Source organism: Vombatus ursinus, unplaced genomic scaffold (genome assembly GCF_900497805.2).
Source record: "Vombatus ursinus unplaced genomic scaffold, bare-nosed wombat genome assembly UNPS02014794.1, whole genome shotgun sequence".
NCBI lineage: Eukaryota > Metazoa > Chordata > Mammalia > Diprotodontia > Vombatidae > Vombatus > Vombatus ursinus.
In genome coordinates, this window is record NW_020954572.1 from 26,347,428 (window position 1) to 26,373,870 (window position 26,443).

General features: G+C 37.5%; 1 protein-coding gene across 7 annotated transcripts in view; it reads right to left on the reverse strand.

The window, feature by feature from the left end:
- Positions 1 to 9,724: 9,724 nt before the first annotated feature.
- Positions 9,725 to 26,443, reverse strand: part of CUNH15orf41 (chromosome unknown C15orf41 homolog) — a 263,471-nt gene continuing 246,752 nt past the window's right edge. For 5 of the 7 annotated variants that reach the window (XM_027869993.1, XM_027869991.1, XM_027869995.1 and 2 more), the window contains one exon: positions 9,725 to 11,312. In XM_027869993.1, the coding sequence (XP_027725794.1) occupies positions 11,177 to 11,312 (136 nt within the window). In that variant the 3' untranslated portion in view covers positions 9,725 to 11,176. The remainder of the gene's footprint in view (positions 11,313 to 26,443) is intronic. The other 2 variants (XR_003569815.1, XM_027869992.1) reach the window with 2 other exon arrangements.

Sequence of the window (26,443 nt, forward strand, 5' to 3'; positions counted from 1 at the left end):
TAACTTGTCCTGAAAACATTTTTCTGGAGGAAATGAATGATTTTTTGAAACAGTCAGTTCTCACACAATAAGTGTTTTCCTTCAGGAGGATTCTCGATTGAGAATAACTTTGATAGTAATGATGTGGTACATCCATCATTAAAAAATGCTATATTGAGAAATGTATTATTACAGCATAATCATGTACAAGGGCAGTGGGAAAGAAGGGAGAGAAAGGGTATGGTAGGCAGGATGGAGAGCTGAAGTCTCCATATTAGACAGTTGAGTTTCTAAGCTTAAAAGAACTACATAGTATTTGCTGTCCATTTAACTTGTAAACAATAAAATACCTCAGAGTTCCCTTGGAAATAATTGCATTATCAATCCTTCCTAACTCATTTTTAGTTTCTCATGTGCTCCTTAGAAAACAATAAAGAATGCAAAGGATATGCATCTCAATTCTCATTATTTTCTTTCCCCATGTCCTTCCACTGTTTTTTCTTTGGAAGGGAAAACTTTAAAGGGCAGTAGGGGAAATAAATAGACTAGAAAAAAATTTACCAAAGTAGCAAATCAATTTTGAATTTAAATTCAATTAACTCACGTATATTTTGCTGCTCACATCTCTTTTGTTCTCCCTTTTTGAAAAAAAAAAAATCTTCTGTTAGGATATTTCTTTTCCATATACTAAAGACAACCCCCCAAGAAAAAAAAAAAAGCTTTCTCATAAGTTCTTAAAAAAAGGAAAAACCACCAACAACCAATAAACCACTTTCATACCTGACTTTAAAAGCATACTGGAGCTCTTCTGTTTAGGTTAATATGAATCATAAAATTTTAGACTGTTAGTTACTAATTTTTCATGTGTAACATTTGCCATTATCTTGGTGGGCGAAATTAACGAACTGATACAATTAGAATTTTCAGAACAAAATATTTATGGTTAGATATAAATCATATTAAAGAAAATTGCATTAGCATATAAAGCATATCCAATTTCTTCCAACCTTGAAAATATTTGAACATATCTGGGAGAATGTTTTTTGAATCATCATTTGAACTTTGTAATCAAAATCAAGGCTGAATTGTATTTTATAAATCTATATCTATCTCTCTTTCACATTAAATGGAAAAACAAAAATCCAGATGATGTAGAGACTATGGAAGAGAAGACCCTAGAAATCCCAGCTCAACTTGCCAACAGAAAGGCATTGTCTAATACCGCCCAAATTCCAAGATCCATGCTAGACATTCATGTAGGGATTTCTCACTTGGAACTATTTTTGATAAGAACTGTTGGAAACAGTCAAAGTTTGGTTGATATATTTCATGCAGATCAGGGTTTCTTAAACTGATGGCTACAGACCTGTAAGGATTCTGGGCATAGATTTTAGGGGGTCCATGAGTTTGGAGAAAATGACATCTTTATTTTTACCAAACTCTAACTGAAATAGAGCATTTCCTTCAATTATGAATGCAGGCAATAATGTGTAGGGGTCTATAGGCTTTGCCAAGACTGCCCAGGAGGGCCATGACACAAAAAAAGGTTATGAACCATTTTTCTTTTGAAGACATGGCTATTGATCATAGCAATTTTTTTTGTTTCCCTTGCGCTTCTAATGAGTTTTTACCACACTCATAGTAATATCTTTATGTTAACATGTTAAGAATCTGTGATTTCCTTAAGATAAAGTTTTATGTAGTTATTTATAACATCATTATACTTAATAAATATTTTGAGATTAGAACTAATCAGTTACTGAGAAAAATGAGTAGACATAACTTCAAAAATGAGAATATAATTTTAACAACCCACCTAAACCAGAAAGTATCACATAAAAAAGTGGACTCTAATCAGTATTACAAACAAGTGTTTTTATGTGTTAACAAGACAAACTACATATTAAACATACTTATTTCTTATTATATACACAAAAAATCTGTTCTATTAAAACTATCCATAGGGTGAAAATCCATTAAAAATTCTTATTCTCTCATGAATATCTTATGTCTCCTCCAAGGAGGAATTTTCTATAAAGTGAAAGCTAGATATACATTATTGTTTGTTAAAGCAAAAATCTGAAGAGCAAGTGTTTATTTAGTGAGGGAATGTGTGTAGATAAAACACTTGGGAATTGTCACTCCCACCTTAATTTACTCTTCAGTTTATATACTTTTGTTGCTTTTAAGATAGCCTCTTCTGAATTTTATTCTATCATGCTAAGTTAAATCAAGCTGTGAAAGGCTCTCCTGAGTTATTAAATTATTATTTAAGCCTTGAATTGTTGTTTTAACTTTTTATGTATATCTTTTTTTTTTTTTTTTTTAAGAGAGGCAGTGAGCTGGCCTTGGGGTTAGGAAGAGCTGTTTGATTCTGACATATGTTGACCATGTGATCCTGGGCAAGTCATTTAACCACTTAGGACTCAAGGAAATGTAAGAATATATGTTGTTGAGAAAGTGCTGGCTGGTGTGGTGTAAGGAATTTCCTCATCTGGGAATTCCCTAAACCAATGGATGACATTACAAGTCTAGACCCTTTTCCTATATCTTGCTTCCCTAACCAGATTAAAAATTCTATGACGATAGGAACCATGTTAATGTATTTTATATCTTCTTAATCTCTATCATAATACTGTGAATGCAGTGTGTGCTCAATACGTATTTGTGGAGGGAAGGAAAAGAGAAAAGAAAACATGATGTACCTTCCCATAACTTTCAGTTCTCCTTGGATACTGAGTCAATACTCAGTTTACCTGTGGGGCCTTTTGCATACAATCCTGGGAAACCTTCAGGGCAAATAAGAAATGTGAAACTTCCAGTTTCCTTCATGTCTCCAGCTGAATGATTCTCCCCTAACTATGGTGAAATATGTCAACTGCCTTTGGCATTTTCAAATAATCATATATTCTGAGTTAATGACTTTGAAGAAAATGGGCAGATAGTTCATGGAAAGTGTCATCTCAAAGGTTGGATCCTTTCGGCAAATGACCAAAAAGAGCATCTTTTTTAGATACTGAATCTGCATTTGCCACCTCCCTGATCATGACCTCTCTTTCCATCAGCCCATCCACTGTAAAGTGTAGGCCTCAAAATTCTGTTTGTCAGAGGCAAAGGTTAGTGAATAGGTAGAACATTGGTGTTGGAGTCAGTAAACCTTCCATAGCCACCCCCTTAACCAGTCTTTGTTTCCAAATCTTTAAACTGGAGTTAATTAATATGTGCACAACCTATTTCAGAGGTTAATAGTGAGACAAGTCCTTTGAAAACCTTAGACTATTACCCAGTTGAGAGTTATTACTCGTAGTTTGCTATCTGCTAAGCATACTACACGTGGCCAAAACTTATCGAATTGGAAATTTTTTTTTCTTTAGGCAATTGGGGTTAAGTGACTTGCCCAGGGTCACACAACTAGTAAGTGTCAAGTGTTTGGTCTGAGGCCGGATTTGAACCCAAGTCCTCCTGACATCAGGGCCGGTGCTCTATCCACTGCGCCACCTAGCTGCTCCCCCCCCCCCGCCCCCTTTGTTTTTAAGAGAGGCAGTGGCATGATGGATAAAGAGCTGGCCTTGGGGTTAGGAAGAGCTGGGTTTGAGCCCAACATCTGTTGGCTGTGTGACCCTAGGCAAGTCATTTAACCATAGTTTTTAGAGCACAGCTTAAAGGCCTACCTTTTCTCCTTTCCCCAGCACCAGAACTCATTCTTTCCTAGAATGACTTTGTGTATAATTTGTATTTACTTACCTACGTGCAGATGAGCTGTTTCCTCAGTAGAAATGCAAACTCTTTGACGGTAGAGATTGTCTACCTTTTTTTTTTCTTTTTTGCATCCCCAGACAGGGGTGGGGAACCTGCGGCCTTGAGGACATATGTGGCTTTCTAGGTCCTTTGGTGCGGCTTTTTGGCTGAGTCCAAGTTTTACAGAACAAATCCTTTTATTAATGGGATTTGTTCTGTGAAGTTTCGATTCAGTCAAAGGGCCACACTTGAGGACCCATAGGGCCACATGTGGCCTCAAGGCCACAGGTTTCTCACCCCTGGTCTAGCATAATGCCTTAGATATGAGAGTGACTTACCAAATGTTTGTTGAATTATTGAATATGATTCTATTATGAGTGTTTATCTTGGCATTTATTAAATAAACATGCATTTCAAGGTAGATATCAGTCAAGCCTTTTTTAGATCAGAAGTATTAAGAAAGGTTTTTGAATTAAAGAGTACCTTCTAGTAAAGAAGACAATGCTTTTATCTTTGCTTCTAGTAAGCACATACCCATTTTTCTGCTAGGGAAACTAGTTTACTGGTTCTGCTGATTTGCTTAGGTCATTTTAAGGAGTAAAGGAATAGCGTAGTACCTGTCTTCTGAGTCCTTGAAAACAATTTTCCTTCATAGATTCAATTAAGTGCTCTTGGCTATACACATCATACATTTGGTCTGAAGATGTTTCAACTAAAACTAAAGGAATATATAAAGCCTGCTGCTATGACAAACTAAATTGTTATTGTAGAATTCATCTGTTTCTAGTGCATGTAAAAATTACAAAAGGTTTTTTTTCCAATAAGAAAAAAAATTGTTGAGAAATAGCGCTATTCACGGAGGCTTCCAGGGAATTAATGACTGGTTTAGGTTAATGGTCATTGGCTTCACATTCAGCCCTCAATTAAACCCAGAACTTGAATTATCACTTAATTGACTTTATTTCATTTCATGTTCGCGTCTCAAAGTGGCCTTCAAGTAAAAAAAAATCACCCTGACAGTAATGTCATCCTTTTCCTCGGGAAGTACGGCCATTTTCTGTAGCCCAGTAGTATCACTATAGGACCACCAGGTGGTGCACTGGATAGAATGCTGGACCTGGGGTTACGAAGACCTGAGTTCAAATGTGCCCTCAGACACTTCCTAGCTGTGTGACACTGCGCAAATCACTTAACCCTGTTTACCTCAGTTTCCTCATCTGTAAAATGAGCTGGAGAAGGAAATGGCAAACCAGTTCAGTATTTTTGCCAAGAAAACCCCAAATGGGGTCATGAAGAGTCAAACACGACTGAAATGACTAAACAACAACAAAAGTATCGCCATGTCCTTGAGTTGATACACGCTTTTGCTTGGTTTCCATATATTTATACTAAAGACAAGTGGTAATTCAAGAGGGGCCCAAATGGTTGGGGGGTGGCGGTGGGGTGGGGGAAACATTACGGAAAAACTAGAACGGACTGTTATACTGATTATAATTGAATTCCCATACACTGACAATGAGACAGTATGCTGCAGTGAACGGATAGACAGTTGGCCTTGGAGTCAAGAAACGTTGGGTTCAAATTTTACCTCTGATACAAACTAGCTGTGTGACCCTGAATAAGTCCCTTCACTTCCAAGTATCTCAGATGGCTCTGTGGGATCATAGTATCTAGTGGAGATAGCATTCTTCACTGGTAGAGGAGTTTTCATAGCAGGAATTCATCACACAGACAAAAACACGGGACATCAAAGATCATCTAATCCAACCTCTTCACTTTACAGAAGAGGAAACTGAGGTCAGACAAAAAAATGAATGAAAAATTAAGTGATTAAAAAAAAAGCCCACCACTATCTATTTTAGTCTATGGCACAGGGAGCTAATGACATAACCCTAATAAATATTTTGAGAATCATAACTAAATATTTAGAAACCTATGAGATTGTTTCAAAATGTTCCTTCTTGCCTCTTCCTAACACTGTAAGTGACTTCCCATGTCTGCTATTTTTTTTTCAAATATTATTCAATAGAATGACTAAACAATTACTTAAAAAAAACCAAACAGTTGGATTCATTTAACCTGGTGTTATGATATAGTACAAGGCAGCAGGTTATCCTGGAAAATGGCATATTTAATCGATTCCTTGGAATTCCTCAGGGTGCAGCTATCGCATCAAGACCAAAGCTTTTTGTGCTAACTGAAACAAACCATCGGAAGATCTTCTCTCCTGCCCCCTTTCCCCTTCCCTGTGGAAAAGTTTAAATAGGTTTTTTGAAGTGCTTTGATCAAGCTCTGAAATAATTTTAGGGGATTACTATTGTACTAAAACTATAATTTATAGTGCCTGACCTAAGCAGCTCATTGTCTAGCAGTGGTATATGAAACAATAGCAGGAAAGTAAAAAACACAAGGGGAACCCAAGCTGGTCTGTTTATTATTTAGTTCCTAATTACATCTTCCTTATTTAATCTTTGGGATCCTGGCAAGTTCTTAAAAATACAGGTTCAAATAATGTTTACTATGCACAGGAGGTTTGATTTTGAGTAACACGTTGAGAATATCCAAACTTTGTGTAACATGTGACCTTTCCTGAACCCAAGCGGGGTCTACTTTATACAGATCGTCTAGATAGACAGGTCCTTTACAAAAGGGAAAGTTGCTGCCAAACTCCTATTGTCAGTCACTGGGTTCCCTTTGTAGGGAACCATGATTCGAGTCTGAACTAGAAGCTCTAAGAAGCCAATCAAAAGATCTTAATGGTCAGTTTTGTAGAATCATAGATCTGAGGTTAGAAGGGAACCTGGAGGCCAGTTTTAATTTCCTGATTTTACAGATGTGGAAACGGAGGTTCAGCGAGTTTCAATGACTTACCTAAGGTCACATAGGTAGTATCAGAGGAAGAATTTGAACCCAGGTCCTCTGATTCCAGAATCTGGGTGTTCTTTTGACTCATTTTATTCTGAAGCAGTTTTAGTTTTGTTTTGGGGGGAGGGAAGAACCTGTGAAGATCAATTTGCAAATGGTCATTTGTCCTCATATTAAATTGTAAGTTTCTTGAGGCAGAGACTGTCTTTTGCTTCTTTTTGTGCCTCTAGAACTTGGCGTAGTACCTGACACACAGTAGGCACTTAATAAATGTTTATTGTTTATCTAGTTGAATGAAAAAGGAATGATGTCATAATTAAATAATTCAGAAAATTTATTATTAATGACTGTAACTGAGTAACATGTGTATTGCAGTAACAATAAACCTTGCCTATCTGGATCCCTCAGTCAAGGCATTCACCTAGGTATTGACCTCATTCCTTATTTGGTGATTTACAATCTCATCTGGGTTAGAAATTTTATTGATGAGGCATGGTGTAGTGCATCGATAGCTCAAAACCAGGAAGATCTGAGTTCAAATCCTGCCTTTGGCATGTATGGTTTTGTGATACTGCATAAAGTTGTTTCACTTCTTATGGCTCTAGGCAACTCTCTAAGCCTCTAGTTATGGAGGAGGTGCTGACCTGCATTGTTAGAGGGTTTCCTCATCCCAAAGTTCCCCATACCAATCAAAACAGAGGGCCAATCCCTATCCTTATAGGTGATGGGTGTCAGGATTGAATCCCTTGAAATAATTTGGACATATTAAGTTACCCTCATGCCCAAAGATCATCTGGTATTCTAACTATAGGAAGTGGATTCGGTTTTATCCAAGGATCATTTTCCAGAAAGAAAAGGAGCTAAGAAATAATGAGAAACAGTAGAATTAATGTACACATGGGAAGAAAGACTGGCCAAAGGATACTGATGGGAAACATTGAATAGAGAGATCAAAAGGGGCAGGGCCAGAGGATATGGAAATATATTTGAAGTGGCATGTTCAAGCTGGAAGAATATTAATTGAATTAAAACAGTGGGGTCTGTAGAAGAGGCAAGTCAAGAAGGACAGGAGAACATAGTTATTTGCTTATTATGAAAAGGAAATAATGTGCCTGATTCCTTGGTGAGCACAATGCACACAGTAGGTGCTTAATGTTTATTGATTGACTGATGAGCAGGGTCTGAATTAATGGTTAACTTTTGGGTTATATGTTAGTCATGTGGGTCTCCCAGGAAACATTTGATAAATTTCATTTAGGGCATAAATGGTCCCCTAATGGTCTGAAAGAGTTAATGCAGATCTCTTTCCCATTAGACCCAAAAGCAACAACTGACTTCATTCTCCAGGGCTGACTAAAGCCTTATACCGTCATTCAGAAGTCTGTAGACCCTAAAAGAAAATATTTACCTCCTGAAGTATCAGCTGATTTTGCTCCCTTTTTTTTGGCCTACTTACTTTTTATAGGAATACAGAGAAGACGTGGCCTCCTCACTGGATGGCAAAAATCATCCTGATTTCCAGAATTTCTCTGGTTTAAGTTTTTGGGGCAGATTCTCTCCATCAAGTCCAGATATCATATGGGTTGGACTGAGAGTGTGTCTCCATACTTAGGCCACACGATGTGAATATTTTCAAGGCTTCTTAGAGGCATTGTGAGAGCAGATGCTTGGCAAGTCTATATATGCCAGGGAGAACATCATTCAGTTTTATGTGCACTTCTGTTTTCTGGGTTGGTATAATTCATTAGCACATTCTGCAGAATACTCCATAAAACAGGATTTGGCTGTAATGTTAAGGTTCTAATGACTATAGCATTATATATAAAAAAAGTAGTCATTTCTTCTACTTTAAGTTGATGTTTACATTCGATAAACTGAGAAAAATGCACAAATGAATATTTTGCAGCATTTAAAGAAGAGATAACAAGTTTGCATTTGTTTGGAGGGAGGCATTTCCTTCTCTCTCTCTTCTTTCTCTCTTTCCTTCCTTCCTTTCTCTCTTTCTCTCTATCTCTCTCTCCCCCTCCCCCTCTCCCTCTCCCTTCCTGGTTCTCCCTATTTTGCCCAGGCTGGAAGTTCATATTTTCCTGTGGAACTGAGTTTGGACACCCAAGAGGGCCTTAGCTTACTGCAGCTCTAAACTGACCTCAAGTGATTGCCAGCCTTTTCTTCCTTGGTGGCATAGATTGATTACAAGCACACACCACCACTCCTCACACATTTTGTCCTTTCTAAGGTTTAAAAGTAGCAGGTAAACCAATTACAAAAAAATTTTTTTTTAGTGAGAAAAATGGTCAGTAAAAATTACTACAATAGGTACAATTTCTACCAGTCTCCTTTCTAAGGCAGATGTGCAAAATTTTAAAAGTTCCCTCATTCAGAGGAGAGTGAGGCTTTGATCGAAAACACCATACCACCATACAACCTGTTAATATCAGAGTACCAGGTAGGAGAAGAAAATACAAAGTGTAAGGCTAGTCTTCTTTATTTGTGTACCTTTGTCACAAATTTATTTAATTTAAAACAAACAAATCTTCAACTAGGGCTAACAGGATTTTCAGCATCTGTTCAGATAAATTTAACTTATTCCTAAAAAAGAAAATTTAGCTCCAGTGAATGAATCTCATGAACACTATCTATATATCTCTATCTATCTATCTATCTATCAGACAGTGTAGCTTAAAACATTATATATTAAAGATGGGGTTCTGAATATTTTGGGGCCATGGATCATGGGAGCTCTAGTGAAATCTATGGACTCCTTCTTAGAGTATTGTTTTTACATGCGTAAAGTAAAATATATAGGATTACAAAAACAAAACAAAACGAAACAAAACAAAAAAACGAACCACTTAGATGGAAATACAGTTACCAAAATGTAAAAAACAAAAACAAATAAAAACAAATTCTTAGCTTCCAGCTTAAGGACCTCCACACTAGAGAAAGAAGTTTGGGTCTGAAATTTTTCATTTTGCTTTTTTGAAAACTTGTGTTATCTTACTGTCATGTCTTTTCCATTCTTTTCTTGTTCTTTCTTTCTCAATACTGTTTACAGTAATCTGAAGATTTCTGCCAGAAGGGTAAAAGGCAAAACCAGAGTTAATCTTTGAAAAAGGTGAGGAATGGAAATGAGTTCCAGGCATTTGCAAAAGTAACATTTTAATTAATATTTTCAAAGCGACATATTTACAAGAACAGCTCTGCTTAGAAATTAATCTGTCATCACGGAAACCGATACACCTTGACTACTCACTAAGGCTAAGGGTGTAACTGGATGGTCTTGGGTTTCTAAATGAGAGGGTTATAATTCATCTTTTGGTATTTTGCTTGTAGAATGAAACCTGCTCTACAAGGTATCTAATTAAAAGAGGAAAACAGTGGGGTGGACGGGGGAAGAGTGTTCTTTCCTCTCTTCTTTCTTTAAAATGATGACAACTAAAACAATACCCAGACATGGAATGGTTTTTTGTTTTGTTTTTTCTTGTGTGATGTTCTATCCATTTCCTCATCAGCTCAAAATGTCCAATTCTTAAGAGAGAACTTCTGTAGCACAATTGTGGGGATTGTAACGAAACTTAAGAAAATAGATATTAAACTACAAATAGGTTGCCATGTTTATTAGGGCAATTTGCTTAATCAGGGAGGCAAGCAGAAAATAGGAGGCAGAATTTGGTTTTTATTTTTCATTACCACAAACATTGGGCAACATATCTGTTTTCTCTCAGGATATTTTGAGATAATTTTTTGACAGAACCCGTAACTGGATCTAAGATGTCTCCCTTCAAATGTCAATCTCTAACATCAGTGTAATGTAGATGCATTGTAATTGTGGTGCTGAAAAATACGTTTGAAATTGATCACCATAAACACTTCTGATGTTCAGATGTTCCTGTGAAAAAGAGGAAATTCACATAAAATGCTGCTCATAGTTTGGCCAAATGCCACTCAAGTCAGGAAACTCTGTTCAGAGTGAACAATGTCGCTCCCAAGCACAGCTCCGGCCTTATGCCCTGTGCCACCTGATGACAATGGACCGTATTAGCTAACAGTGAAATCATAGTTTCATACATCATTTCTTAGCTTTTTGGGTGGAGGAGGGGAAAGAAGTCCTTGTTTTGAACTAGATCTGCCCATTACCTTAATAAAATACTGGTTATCTGCATGTATATGGGAAGAAAAAAGGAGATAAAATGAATAGAAACTATGAAAAAAAAATAATAATGGGGGTGATTCTGCAACCAGGAGGAGAATTGAAAATCACACCTTTCAGCCTCCACATTTTTTCTTTTGTTCTACAGGCAAAGAGAAACCATCCGGAAGGAAGAAAGATTATGACTATCTATAAACCAACTGTTTGACAGAGACAGAAATGCTGATAATGAGTGGGTTATATCTGTAGTTCTTGGCTGCTCACATCAACAAGGGATGAAACAAAACAGAAACTCTGGATATTTGTCTGAAGAGGTACTGGTGTGACCACGGGCAGCAGGAGTTCAGCTGAAGTTCAGGGCAGATGTTGCCAGCAATTTATACTGCAGGAAAGTCAAATTGCTTCCGGATTCACCTCTTTCTCCTCACGTCATTTCCAGGATGGTCAAGGCTGAGCGATGCTCTGGCCTAGGGTGACAAGGTTGGTGGGGAAGCAGTCTTTGAGTAAGATACCTCTTTCTCGGTTACAATCCAGCTCCTCAATGAATCCATACCAATAGATCACTAATCCAGGACCAAATCTGTGAAAAAGAGAGAGAAAGAGAGAGAGAGAGAGAGAGAACGAGAATGAGAACATGAATTTTAAACAGTTATGTATTACCTGGAGAAAGGAAATTCATCATAGATTAATGAGAGCTGGACCTGCAAGGTCCATCTAGTCCATTTTCATACAAAGGCCCAGTGAGGATTTGTGTTTGCCCAAAGTCACACAGCAATTTAAAAAATTCTAAACAGAATACCTTTTGGGGCTACAGTGTTTTGTTTTTAAGATTGTTCTTAGAAATGCTATTAAATTTAGAGTTATTGAACTCCTACAAAGCCAGGTGGTACCATGGATAGAGTATGCTGTTAAGTCATTTCAGTTATGTCTGACTCTTCCTGACCCCATTTGGGGTTTTCTTAGCAGAGATACTGGAGTTTACCATTTTCTTTTCCAGATCATTTTACAGATGAGAAAACTGTGGCAAATAGGGTTAAATGACGTGTCCAGGGTCACACAGCTAGTAAGTGTCTGAGGCTGGATTTGAACTCATGAAGATGAGTCTTCCTGATTCTAAGCCCAGTGCTCTATCCATTGTACCATCTAGCTGCCCATGGATAGAGTATGAGACATGTTCAAATCTGGCCTTAGATACTTTATTAATCATATAACCTCTGGCTATCTGCTTCCACATATGTAAAATGGGGATAATAACAGCACTTACCTCACAAGGTATTTATGAGGATAAAATAAGATATTTTTAAAGTGCTTTGCAAACCTTAAAGCTATTACATAAGCCACTTACATTCTATAAATTTTGTTACAGTTCAAAATTTAATTATTAAATTATATTAGCTACTTAAAACCTTAAAGCCACTATACAAGTGCTAGCTATTCTAATTGTTAATATTAAGGTGATCTCAAACTATCAACCTTTTAGATTTATTTAGATTTTTACTTTTTTTCCTTAGAAACCTAAAATGTTTAATGGATGTTATCACTTGTTCTTAACTACTTTCAGAACTACTTGTTCTTAACTAATTTCAGAAAGTTAGGTATGAGTGAAGTGCACATTTAAGAGATGGGGAAACTAATGTCTAGAATTTTATTCAATTCCACAAGCATTTATGAAGCACTCGATATGTTCAAGGCAGGGTGACCAGTGCTGGGAATATAAATAGAAAGCTGGCAAATAGCCCCTACCCACAAGCAGTTTATATCTACTGGCTTCAAGGGACTAATCTGGGGTTGTACAGCAAGAAGTCAGTGTAGGCAAGTTTAGAATTTTTGTTTTCTGAAACAAATTTTTTTTAAAGTATTTGATTATACTCTATTTTCCCATCAAGGAAAAAAAAGAATTCAAAAATTTTTTTAAAATAATAAAAAAGTAGAAATATTCTTAGTCCTCCTGATGCCTTTATTCTTCCTTTTTGATAAAGGTCCCTCTTCTCCAGTTCTTTCAGACTCTAAGATGTTTAAGTGGCATCAGAATCTCACCCTCCAACAATTACTTCTGGCCCAATAGTAAAGTGAGGCAGAGAATCACTGGATTTGGAGTTGGAGGAAATTGGCTTTGAATCCTGGCTCTGACACTACATGTGTTACCTTGGGTAAGTCATTTCATTTCTCTAGGCATCAGTTTCTCTATCTGTAAAATAAGGTTGGACTAGATGGCTTCTAAGGCACTCTCCATCTATAAATCAGTGATCAAAGTGAAATCTGGTAGTATGTTCTAATCAAGAAAATGAGGATTTAGTCCAAGCAACCTGGTGGTTAAGTGTAGAGACAGACTTTTCCAAAGGAAATTTCCATTTTCAATGTTTCCAAAAAGTGTCTTAGGAATGCCTCCAATATTGTTAACACTGACTGATCTCCACCAGGCCCACTCAGGAAGTAGCCTCAGAGACTCTTCTACCCATCAGGAAGTTCAGAGCTTTAGGCCGGGTTCATAAAGATGTAATCTCGATCAATCACTGTATACGCAGATATGTTTTGCACATCAGTTTCACGTTTTTCCTACAGAGAGCACTTAATTAAAGGGCAGCACTACTTTTGGTGTACTGTTGCAGGAATTTTACAGTGAAATCATAAATTATGAATGCTGGGTTAGTAAAAGGATGTCTAAAAACAGAACCGCTTTCTGTCATCTACGTTAACAGCAGGCTGAACAATGTTCGGCCAAAAAGCTTTTTCATTCTATGATTTATTATATGCTATAGTGGACTTGCCAAAAATAACAGTACAGGATGAGCTGTTAGATACTGTATGTACAGGACCAAGTTCAATAGGATGTCATGTAACAGTTTATTTGGGACTCGTATCATTAGGGCGGCCAAGTTTTCTTGAAGGCAAATTAAGACTTTTAAAGGTTCTTTCAACTCATATGGGGCAGAACTACAATGGAAATGTTCTGATGACGGGCAAGTTAGAGGCTGAGGTCCTTCTATGGCACCTTTTAAAACTCTACAACCAGAAGTTTTAGGATAGCAGTCTCACTGTATGTTTTTCTGAATAAAAAAGGTGTCTGCTTGAATCTAGAACTTTCTTTACACATTGTAGGTCTGTCCCATGTAAGGAGTCTCTTTTGAGGTCAATGGGAAACTTAGCCTAGTGCCACAGAAAGGAAAGAAGCCTGAGAAAAATCTGTTGGCACCTATACATAAGGATGCACTGCTGAAGGCAGGTAGTCTAAGTGCTTTGTCTCATTCAGTTGAATGTCATCAGAATACATGGTGCTTGGTACTTGGTGCTCTACAAAGGGTTACGTGGCCAGGACATAAATGATTTCTGAGTTTCCTAAATGTAAGGAAAAATTTCCTAATGATGAGAGCTATCCAAAAGTGGAATGGTTTGCCTTGGGAGGTAGTGGGGTTTCTGTCTCTAGAGGTCTTCAAAGCAGTGCCTCAATGACTTCTTGTCATGTGGGTTCTAGTGGAGATTCTTTTTGGGCTATGGATTGTACTAGACAATCGTCAAGGTCCCTTTCAATTCTGACATCATTTAATTGTGAAAAGTCCAGTGTGGTCACCAAGGATACACAGGCACAAAGCCTCTGAAAAACCATTAATCTACTTTTCATTTTTGAGACACAGCCTCGGGTCCTTTTCTCCAACAGGCCTAACATAAGCTCAGAAGTGCCCATCAGTTCATAATGCAGCCATTCTGGAGACCATCATGGTCCTCAGTAAGGCACTAATATTTTCACAAAGGGGAAAAATGTGTTCCAGCCAGTCACCAAAAAGAACAAAGAATATATGGGGATCGTAAACAACAAGCCCAGTATTTTAAAAGATTTAATAAAACAAAAACACACATTGCCACAATTCAGAGAGCAAGAACACGATACACTCTCTGTGAACTACCATGTCATACACTGAAGAACATGAAATGGCTGTTCAATGGAAACACAATGTCTAGCCCAATCCCCTCCAAACCAGGATAATCAGTAAACATGCTACCCCACCCTTTTGTTTTTTTAAAACATTGAAGACCTTGCATCACTTGTGAGGCAAAACAGAAATCACAACCTAAAAAGCTCTGCACCAACTGTGAACTGTATTTCAAATTAAAAAAAAAAAACAATAATAACTCTAACATTAGTGATAGAGATAGGGACTGGACCTGTGATTTCTTTGGTGCCACATCAGGAAAACTCCCTCTGCAAAAATACGTCTTCACCTTCTCTGAAATTTGTTTAGTCTGAGAGTTGCTAAGGGCACTGAGAGATTCTATGATTTGCTCGAATACCCCCTTTATGTGGAAGAGCAGGGGAAATGGAATCCAGTTCTTGGCTTCAAGGCCAGCTCTCTATCTGCTACACCAAGCAGTCTGCCTCTCTATCAGTGAACAGAGAGATAATAGGATTTTTGAATTGAAACATTGTCTTGTCTAACCCTCTGACATTATAGGTATGAAAATGGAGGCCCAGAGATGTTAAGGGAATTAAATGCTTAATCAGGTGGCAAAGTGTGGCAATAGACTTTTTAAAACAACTTTCTACTCCTACAATTTCCCAACGTGTCCCAGTGGCAAAGGCAGTTTGAGAACTGAAATCTTCTGATTACTAGGGTGAGGCATTCCTGAGCTTGCTCCAAGCTCCTAAGAATCCATAGAACTTTCTAGCCACACACCTAATTCTGGAAAGGTCACTTGTAATGAGCAGCTTTATAAAGTCAACTTTATTCTCTAAGCTAGGAGGAAGGGCCTAGTTCGTGGAGAATACAAAAAGGCACATGATGAACCAGCTGTAGGTCTCTCTCTCTCTGTCTCTCTGTCTGTCTGTCTGTCTGTCTGTCTCTCTCTGACAGTATTTCAGACAAACCTTGAATAGGTATGGAATTAGAGAGCTGGAAAAGCAGTCTCTAGGAATAATCCAAAGGGTGGAGAGACAGTGAATTTATCCTCCAGTATGCCTGCTTGTTTTAATCTTGTAGCAGTGGGCAAGACTGAAAAGAGGAGGGAGACATATTCAAGCTTCTTTGTTGATTAAAAGAAAGAAAGAAAGCAAACAGTTTGAAAGGAAACTGAGTCCCAGCAATAGAGGGAATGAGGAAAACAACAGAGCAAGTATACTTAGGAAACTGCAGTTTTTCCCACCAGTTTAGGCATGATCTGCAATTCTCTTGAGTATAGGTAACGCAAGAATTGATGTTATAATACAAATGCTTCAAGAGCAGCTAAGGAGATCAAAGTTCTAAAATGGAATTTGCAGGTTCTTGTTTATCGGAGATTGTGATGCAAATGTCTTCTAAATGAGTTATCTCACTTTCCAGGAAGATGCCCTCAATTCACGAAAAACAACAAATAAAACTCTTTTTTTGGAAAAACGTGAGATGATAGTTAACCTTCAAGTTGGCCTGGGAAAGTGAAAAGCCCCCATCATGAAATGTCATTTACACAATTAATAATTCAAAGTCTTCGAGTTCTTTGAGCTCTGAGAGCCCTTTTGTTCTAAACTGGAGCCAAAATAAATTTGATTAAAGAGTCCAAAGTGTCTGGTGCTTCCTCTCATTTTTTTTTTTTGTCTGAGGGAAACAAATGCAGTCAAAAATTCCACTTTGGCCACTCGTGGTCTCCGTCCCAGGTGGGATTTGTTTGAGCAGAGTAGATAGGGACAGACTTATTGTGACATTCCTGGGACGTTCTGCAAGCTACTGCTCTGGACATCCAAACACCTGTCCACAGGCCATGAGAATCAGGTTTGATCCTTAATGTGAAAGGGTCCACACAGCAAGGTTAGATTTATTTTGTAGCAACATGGCAACAAAGTGATTATTTCTGAGATGGAGGCTCCAAGCCTGAAATGGCAGAGTTGCAGAGACAAGGATCAGGAATTAGTGGCTGCAAGTAGAATTCAAACAATTTCCCCACATGAAATATGGAAAAGGCTGTTGATTACTCATTGACCTCTGTAGCCACATCTGCAAAAATAAACGGTGACAGAAATAGACAAGGAGAAAGGGGGACGGGATCAAGCACTTATTAAGTGCCTACTATGTACCAGCAGCAAGTGGGCACAGTGAATAGAGTGCTAGGCCTAGAGTCTGGAAGACTCATCTTCTTGAGTTCAAATATAGCCTCAGACACTTACTAGCTGTGTGACCCTGATCAAGTCACTTAACACTGTTTGCCTCAATTTCCTCATCTGTCAAATGAGCTAGAGAAGGAAATGGCAAACCACTCCAGTACCTTTGCTAAGAAAACCTCAAATAGGCCACAAAGAGTTGGACACAACGCAAAACAACTGAACAGCATTATGTACCAGGCACTGTGCTAAGTGCTTTACAAATATCTCATTTGATCTATCAATATATAGTAACAGTTCACTTACCAAGGATTCAGAACAAGCTCACTTACCAGGAACATGGCTAAACTATAAATAAATAAGCAAAGAAAAGCCTCTCAGTAGGCAAAACACTACAAAGTCCACACATTTGGGCATAATATATAGGAATGTCCCTAAGCCTTCCCTTAGAGGCTATTTACTCTTATTCTACATACACTTATAAGCACTTATTGTGTATTAAGCATTGTGTTGCAAAGACAGCAAGGGAAAATGTAGAATAACTAGGAAATGCACAAAATCAAGAAGCACATTAGCCTGTAGCCCTACATTCCTCAAAAGGCCTTCAGTGCATTATTGCATTACAACCTAATTAAAGCCAACAAGCATTTGTTGCATGTAACCAAATGCAAGATAGGATCCAAAGATTAAAAAAAAATGACCAGACCCCACCCTCAAGGAACTTTATATAGCACAGCAATCACAGCACAATTTCATAATGATGATCCCAAGCCAACAAGAAAAGGTTAAGTTATGTTCAGTGCATCCTGTTTAAGAAAGAAAGAAGTAATGTAGTCTGGGAAGATTTCCATCCAAAATGGTTAAATTATTTTTAAAAAAAGTTATACTTTAAATTCTCAGCTATTCAGCATGATACATTCCCTAAGAGTTCCAGATAACTGAGATTTTTCTAATATATGAGAGGTAGTGTGGGATAGTAGATGGAGAGCTGGATTAGGGGTCAGGAAGGCTTAATCTGATATATACTGGCTCTGTGACCAAACTCACAGATATGGACTATCTATCCCCCAAAAGCTATGATACAAGTAAGGTACATTACTCAATCCAAGCATTTTCTCTACTCAAGTCCACATAATCTGAGGTTCAGTTGCCTACATGTTGGGCTCCCATGCAAAAATTTCAGAAAAGATTCCCTTAACATTTTATTAATGATAAAATAAATAAATTTGCCTTCATTTCCCTCCTGGTCCATATAAATACAATTATTATTATTATTTTATAGCTTCTTGAAAGGATAAATGAGAAGTTAGTATTCCCTCCATTTAACAAATTAGGAAATCTGAGACCCAGAGAAGTGAGGGGACACACACAAGCTAATATATTATGTCACTCAATGGTCCATTAGTCCACAAGGAATCAACTTCAGGAATATGAAGTCAGCAGGCTTCATACTTGAGTAGTTTATTATGTATCTATTCCATGTAGTAGGAATATTATTATTTTGAGAAAGGTTTTTTTTTTTTTTTTTTGGAAAGGCAATCTGAATTTCTGGCCAAAGGAATCTATATATGATTAAATGTAAGGGAACAGGTTTATGCCACTTGGAAAACAGGTAGCGAGAGCTGAAGTTTAGGGATTATTGGATGAAGATAAGAGGAATTTTTCTTACTGGGAAGGAGTTCAAAAATTATGGAGGCAAATCTAAACATCAGGGAAAGAGTAAATCCAGAGCTCTGCTGTAACCTGGTCACACAAATGGTAATAAACAGATGAACAAGTTCAAGATCCAGACTACCACTCCTTTCCTCATAATTTGATTCTTAGGGTCCAAAAGCCCCAGTCATTGCTCTGAAAATATTTCAGGCGTCTTCACGTCATAAGAGTGTCACGTTCATTTTCTTTCCCTGTGATTTCTCTACGAAGGACTCCCTAAATAGTATTTCTTTTAGTTTTAACTCGTGAGAGGTCATATCTACTGTGACTGATGTACTCAGAGGTGAGATTCATTCAGAGGAGACATGGTGTAGAGAAAGAACACTGGGATCAGGGACTCAGAAGACTTGCACTCAAGGACTTGCTCTTCTACTCACAAAGTATGTAAGTTGACCCAGTCATTTCACTTTGTCTGAATCTTGGCATCCCTATCTACAAAATAGGGATGATATTTACACTACCCACCTTATAAGACTATTGTAAGGATAGTCTTTGTAAACCTTGGAGCACTACACAAATTCCTGTAAGCTATTAGATAAATGGGCCTATTTAAATGGAAGCAAGCTATAGAGAACCCCATAGAAATGAGCCAAGAGTGATTATTTACTATTTTGCAATGATGAGAATTGATGATGGCTGCAGAAAAAGTCTAAAGTATCCTTATGAAGTACTTACTAAGTGCTGCTGTATAAATCCAGCTGGTGCCAATAAGATGTGATTTTTAAATTGCTGGATTTGGAGTTGGTTAGGAAATGAATTTTAAACTTTGTTTCCTGTGAACAGGTGACCATATTCAATAACAATATAAGAAATCTGTTGTAGTCCTGTCAGTAGAATTGGAATTTCCCAGTGTTTCCCAATTTAGCCTCATAACAATGACTAGTTATTATCAAACTACAAAAAGCAGTCGTTTTCTCTACCTTTATAATAGTCCCTTGAGCATTAAATATATAAATATAATAGCAGGATAGTGATATGTCCCTGGACCATTTCTATATGAAATCCATTGAAAAAGAAGAGAATAATGAGTAATAAAAACAATAGTAATAATAATAATAATAACAACAATGAGAGGCAATGTGGGATAATGGAGAGAGAGCAAGCCTCACAATCTCAGGAAGACCCAGGTTCAAAGTCCCATCTTTGACATGGGCTGTAATACCCAGACTGGGCAGGTCACTTAACCCCTCAGTGATCTAGGCAATTCTCTAAGACTTTAAGTTGCAGATCAGGAGCTGATATGGTTTAGGGGAAGGGATTTCCTTACTGGGAGTTCTCTATACCAAAAAGAAGAAAAGTAATGACAGGTGGTATTTATTTAGCATTTTAAGATTTGCAGAGAACTTTGATACAAATCTTATTTGATACTCATGACAAGGTAGGAGATATTACCCTTATTTTACAAATGGGGAAACTGAGGCACAGAGTGGTGATGTGACTAGTTCAGAATCACACAGTGTCTGAGGAAAAATTCTAATCTAGTTCTTCCTAACTCTAAATCCAACACTCAATTTACCTCCCTATGGGATCTCTCAATTACTAAGCCAACAATAAACTCTCCCCCCAGGGTAGATGGAGAGGGAGAGGAGTAAAGAAGTATCTTTGAAAAAATTGGAACATCTGTGTGGGGTCTGGGTTAACTTCTAAAGATGTGTGTCGGCATGTGGCTTTGGGGAGTCAATTATTTCCCCATCAAAAAAGCCTTGCATGTGGTTTTTATGAAGAATGCATTTTCAAACACACATCTCAGGAGAAGCACACAACATGTTGTAATTGTTTTAAAATAAACTTTTACATCGTTTATTTAGTTTTAATCTGTTTGTTGTAGATTGGCTATATACTTGTTAATCACTGCTGTATGTGTTCCAGGACAGAGTTGTAAATAACTCTTCCATCCGAGAGTCCCCTACTAAAATGTGTTTGCCCATGTTTACATGTAAAGTATGTATATTTAAGCCCATGTGCAAATGCATATAAGATAATAATATATTAGCAATCCTCTTCATAATAGTAATGAGCAGTATAAAATTCTGGCACTATGGTCAATTTAATTCAAGATACGATGTATTCTGTCTCCTGGCATCTGCAAATAAAAAAAGTACAATATCTTGGTTGGCTAGGTTAGCCTTTCTGCTTGGTTTGTGTTTCCAAATGGAAAAATCTGAAGAACTATATTTTTAAGTATAAATTCTTAGAGTTTGGGTATTGAAATATATGCATATGTATGCTTATCTCTAAATGCATCTTACTCACACCCACATATACATGCATATAGATATATTTTTTTTGTATATAATCCTAATACTAAAGCCCTCTCTTGGTCTTACAGTGTAGAGGTGACCCTTTGTTTTCAAATACTTTACTGATAGAGTGAAAGGTCTGATAATAATAATAATAATAATAATAATAACAATGGTAATAACTAATTTTTATACAGTACTTACTATGTGCCAGTGCTTTACAATTATTATCGTGTTTGATCTTCGAAACAACCCTGGTATAGGTAGATGATATTATAGGGGTGTGTGTGTGTGTGTGTGTGTGTGTGTATATATATATATATATTTATTTCTCCCATTTTACAGATAGAGAAATTGAGGCAAACAGAAGTTAAGTGACTTGCCCTGGGTCACACAGCTAAGTGTCTAGAGGCAAATTTGAACTCAGATCTTCTGACTCCAGGCCCTGCACTGTATTCACTGAGTGGAGAACTGCCTACGTAGGTAGTAAGTACCAGCCTGAAAGGTTTTACATATGTGACTGGTAACGAACTCGATGTTTCCTGTTTGAGGGCCAACACAGCTAAGTTCAGAGAGGCTCATTAGCTAAAGATTGGCCACCAGGTAATAACATTTTGTTTTAAACTACAGCAACTCAAAAAGTTCCACTACTAAGGCATAGAGAGGTTGTGCAATCTGCATCAGCAGAGGGAGTACATACACTGTTGGGACAGATCACGAAGGCTTGAAGTCTTGAAGTCTGTGTGTTGATGAGTGAACCTGCAGAAACCTTGACAGGAAATTAAATAGGAAGGAAAGCAAATAGATGTAAGGGGAACAGGTCTACCTATATTTCTATACTCTTATCATCTATGACTGTGGAACCACCACAGTTGGATTCAACACCTGGGTACATGATTTTGCTATTTGAAGAAGTAGAAAACAAGGATTTAAGAAGGTGACATTGGGGAGAGGCTGTTTGGATGAGGTATATTCAGACAGAAGGAATCCAAGGTGACACAATTTTGAAAATACTGCAGGATTCATTTTTCAGCCTCTCAGAGAGAGGAGGATACTAAAGCATTGGAAACAATTCAGACAGTTATTACACAAAAAAAGGCGACCAAGAAAATATTGATAACTACTGAGCCATAAGCCTACTTTCTCATTTCCACATAATCTTACGAGGATTGTCTAAACCAATCAAGGGTTTTTTTTTTGTTTGTTTTTTTTACTTTTGGCCTGGACCTTTGATTTCAGATTGGGAAACTGTGTTTTTAGAGAGTTTTCTTCAAAAATGAGAGGTTAAGTAACTTATTCATGGCCACGGAGGCAGGAGCTCAACCCAGGTCTTACTAACTCCAAGAGAAAGGAATAGGCAGACTGTTGGACAATTTCAATAGCAGATCATCATCACACAATTAACAGAAGGGTATAGAGAAAACAAGATCCTGCTCTGTTTGTTTGTTTGTTAGCCCTGATTTATCAGAGCAAAAACTTTAGAAGGTAACCACCACGAGTAGTTAAGATGATATGAGATTCTCTGAAAGATCAAACCACAGAGATAGCTTTGTTAAATAACCTTTGATTAACAATATCAAGCAAGTCATAAAGCACAGAAAGATATGCTCCTCAAAGGTATTTTACCATGGTTATAAAGGATGTCAGGATCCAAATTAAGAAGAATTCCTAATAGATGGTAAAGCCCTCCAGATTCTCCTAGTTGTCTATGATATTGAGTTCTCTGCATCAAGTGCCCAAATTTCACAGGGCCTATTCAATGAGATCAAAAGGAATGGCCCAACACAAGAAAATCCAAATGGATAAAGGATATCTATTGCCCAGATAATAAGATGCATTTGTATGGTGACTCCACTGGGCTAATCTATTGGTACAAATATCTTGGAAAGGCTTCACAGATGGATAACGAATAGGAAGAAGATGAGTAGAGTGGGCTTGATCATTTTTGGAAAACTGTGCATTATTTTAAACAATCCTATGCTGTTTCCTGACATAAATGACACTCTTCCCCCCCCCCATATAAATATTCTCCTGGTGACTATAAGTCTGTGACTCATGGAATACTATGATGGCCAAAGAATCAAAACTGTGGATGACCCATAGGGCGATAGGGAGACATATGGTGGGTGCAAGTTGGCTCCAACATATCACCATGGATGATTTGTGCACAGGCAGTAGTAACATAAAACTTATCACTTAAGAAATGTGTGATTGGTAAAGAAAATGAGCTAGGTAATGGATTCAGAGCAAAGGACAGCCAGTCCCCAGAGTCCTGTATTAATACCCCCTGTATGTCAAAAAGCTATGGTAGAAATGACGAGACTTGCAATGCTACTGAGACAAACTCAATTTTCTTATTTCTAAAAGTTCAGATCTATTTTTCTTCCTTTCCAGTATTTTTACACATTATTCCCTTTCATGTCTTTCTTTGCATTCCCAAAGCTTAGTATAGCAAATAGTAAACCCTTAAAAATACATGATGACTGGCTGAATGACATGTACTCTGTGATCCAACCATACTGTCCTACTTGCACACACAACAGTTCATTTCCCACTTCTGTGTCTTTACCATGAATGTCTACCATGCCTGGAATGTACTTCCTCTTCACTTCCACCTCTTGGGATCCTTAAATTCCTTCAAGACACAGCTCAAGCACATGCATTCCTCCTGATTCCTCCTCCCTCCCCCACTACCTCTATCTTCTAGCATACTCTTCCCAAATGACTTTGTATGTACTATGAATATGCATATAGACATATGTATACGTGTTTTGTGTGCGTAGTACACACACACACACACCCCCCCCATAGTCCCTCCTCCCCCTCCATTAGAATGTAAACTCCCTGAGGTCAGAGATTGTTTCACTCTTGCCACATCTCCAGTATACATCACAAATGCATGATGTTGATTGATTCATTGCTTTTCCAAGATTTCCCACCACACTGCCTAAAAAGACCAACATAGGTGAAAAGGTATTTTTGAAATGTAGTTGAAAAGGATCCTCATTGGTAATTCCTTGGCTACCTTCTCTGAGGTTACCCAGAGTTCAATTAGGAGCTCTTTTCAAGGCATAAAGAGATTTATGGTTGTTAGACATATGCAAGTCGGGTGAAAATAAAAAATCATTGGAATTTTTATCTTTGGCAAAGTCAGATGACTAAAGGGATTATGGCTGATACATGTCTGGGCTATAAATCTATCACTAACCTAAGTGGGACATGGTGCCACAGGTATGTCAGCTCCCAACTTGCTCTAAATGGTGCAATAAATATTTTTCCTTTCTCAGAATAAACATTTCATTAGATGCAAAATCTCTTTGGTTAGCCAACGCAACCCAAGAACAGAAGTCACTAATTCAAAAGATCCATGAAAGCAAACGCAGGATTGGGGTGTGGGGGAAGAGACTAGAGGCAGGAAAAGGGCTAGGAAGTAGGTGATAAAAATATCACTTTATGCTCACTTGGCTTTTAAGAAAAAAATGAAAATAATATCGGGTTTTCTCACTTTGGCTTGAAACAATAGTCAAGATGTGGAAAATGTGGGTAAATATTCCTCTGGCTCAGTTTTGAATCAGAAAAGAAATTCTCAGGGAACTGTTGGCAAGACACCCATCAATCAGCAAATGCAAGGTGATTCTATAGGTGAGAAGATATGCCTTTAAAAAAAGGTTGCCAAGTTGAAACCTTACCTTGGAAGCTTTGCCAGTGTGCTTTCCAGGATGTTACGGTATAAATTAAGTTGAGTGTTAAAAACTTGGTTACTTCTAGGAGCATTCCTGGTGAAAATGGCATCATGGAGTGATGGATCGGCTGGGTATGCTCTGCACACAAGAACTTAAGGGCTAATCACAAGGTAGAGGCCACTCTAACCTTCTCTGAGTACAATTATCATTTAGGTAAGCCTATGTTTACAGTAGTCTTTATCTCAGAGATAAGATTGTAAAAACATCAATCAGAATGAGATACTGTTATTGGCCACATCTCAGCAGGTTCATCTGTTTTATTTCTTCCTCCCCTTCCAAATACCTTAAGGTGTTTAAGATGTCAGAAGAGATACTAAGGAGAACTTTATTTGTGTACAACACATTAAAAAAACCCCAACAACAAACAAATGCTTTAGATCTGCCCTTCATGAACGACAAATACCATTTCTGTGCTGACTAGTCTATTCCATGATGGACTACTATTACCTGTTCTGAACTATCTGACCTAAGTTCATTTTTCAGGCAAATAGAAAAATACAAGTGAAAATGAAATTGTCTGTAAGGCAGCTCACATGCATGATTCTTTTGGGGAAGGTTTATGTCTTCTAGAATAATTAACACAAGGCCTTTAAGTCCACATGGATAAGAAATTCTGAATTTTTAAAGATGTTATGCTAAATTGCATATTAGAATTGGAAGAGGCTTCTGAATGAAGTCTAGTACTTAAGACAGCGAAAAGGCATTCTCAGGAACAGAGAATTTAGGAAAATGGGACCAAGCTGATTTCCCAAATTCTAAGAATTAAGGAAGGCAATACAGCACGGAGCTCAGTGACAGTCAACATTTATCTCCATTTACTTATTCAAAAACACTAATTTTAATACTGGCAAAGACTTGTAATTTCCTCTTGAGTTAGATTTTGTTTTCATTCAGGATCCAAAATGGCCTAAGGCTTATTCTTTAAGCTCCAGGAGTGATAACTCAGTTCTGTGCTCCAGAAATTGCTTATTTGATGCAGTAAGTTATCCAAACACTCCACTTGAAGTGAGCCAGTGCATAATAAATGTAGCAATGCAGTGTTAAACAAATTCAGATATTGGCATATCAGAAACAGGTTAAACTCATTTTCAAGTACCTTCAAGTGTCTCAACTGACTTAGTTACTAAAAATAAAACTAATTAGTTTCCTAGCACAATTAAGACCTTTTGAGATAGGTAGAAGATGCCCCTCAGGAAGTCCTCTATTAGGTGATAAGTTGTTCAATTTTTCTCTTTAAGGATTATACATCACAAGAATGATTTGCTTGGCTATAAGGAAATGAAGGCTATTAAAATATTAGCACTTTCACTGTTTTAAATGATATTGTATTTACTTCTCTGTGCAAAGTTGTACTCTATTATAAAATGTTGTCTTTCAAGGCTATTTTTTTAAAAATTCTATATCTCCCCATGTCTACGCAGTGCCTTACATGCCGTGGTTGTTTAATAAATGTTTGTTGAGTTAAAATCTCTTAAACATGTGATGGGTTCTTGCTACTCTGAAGTAGCCCAAGAAACAATTCAAGTAAAAAAATTTAAATCCTAAATTTGGTTATCAAGACACTAATTGGGGGCAGCTTGGTGGCGCAGTGGATAGAGCACCGGCCCTGGATTCAGAAGGACCTGAGTTCAAATGTGGCCTCAGACACGTAACACTTACTAGTTATGTGACTCTGGGCAAGTCATTTAACCCCACTGCCTAGCCAAAACAAACAAAAAAAAACCCCAAAACACTAATTGACATATCATTTCTCCCCTCTGTGTGTAAAACAGGTACACATTTGATTGTTCTGGTGATGATGATGAGAGAATTAATAAAAGATAAGTGAGGTGTAAAGCTGGTCTCATTATACAAATCCACAATTGCCATAAACCTCTGCTAGACTGGAGAATCTAATCCAAGAGGAGTTATTTTCTATTCCTACGTCTTTTCATGAATGTGTGGATTTGTA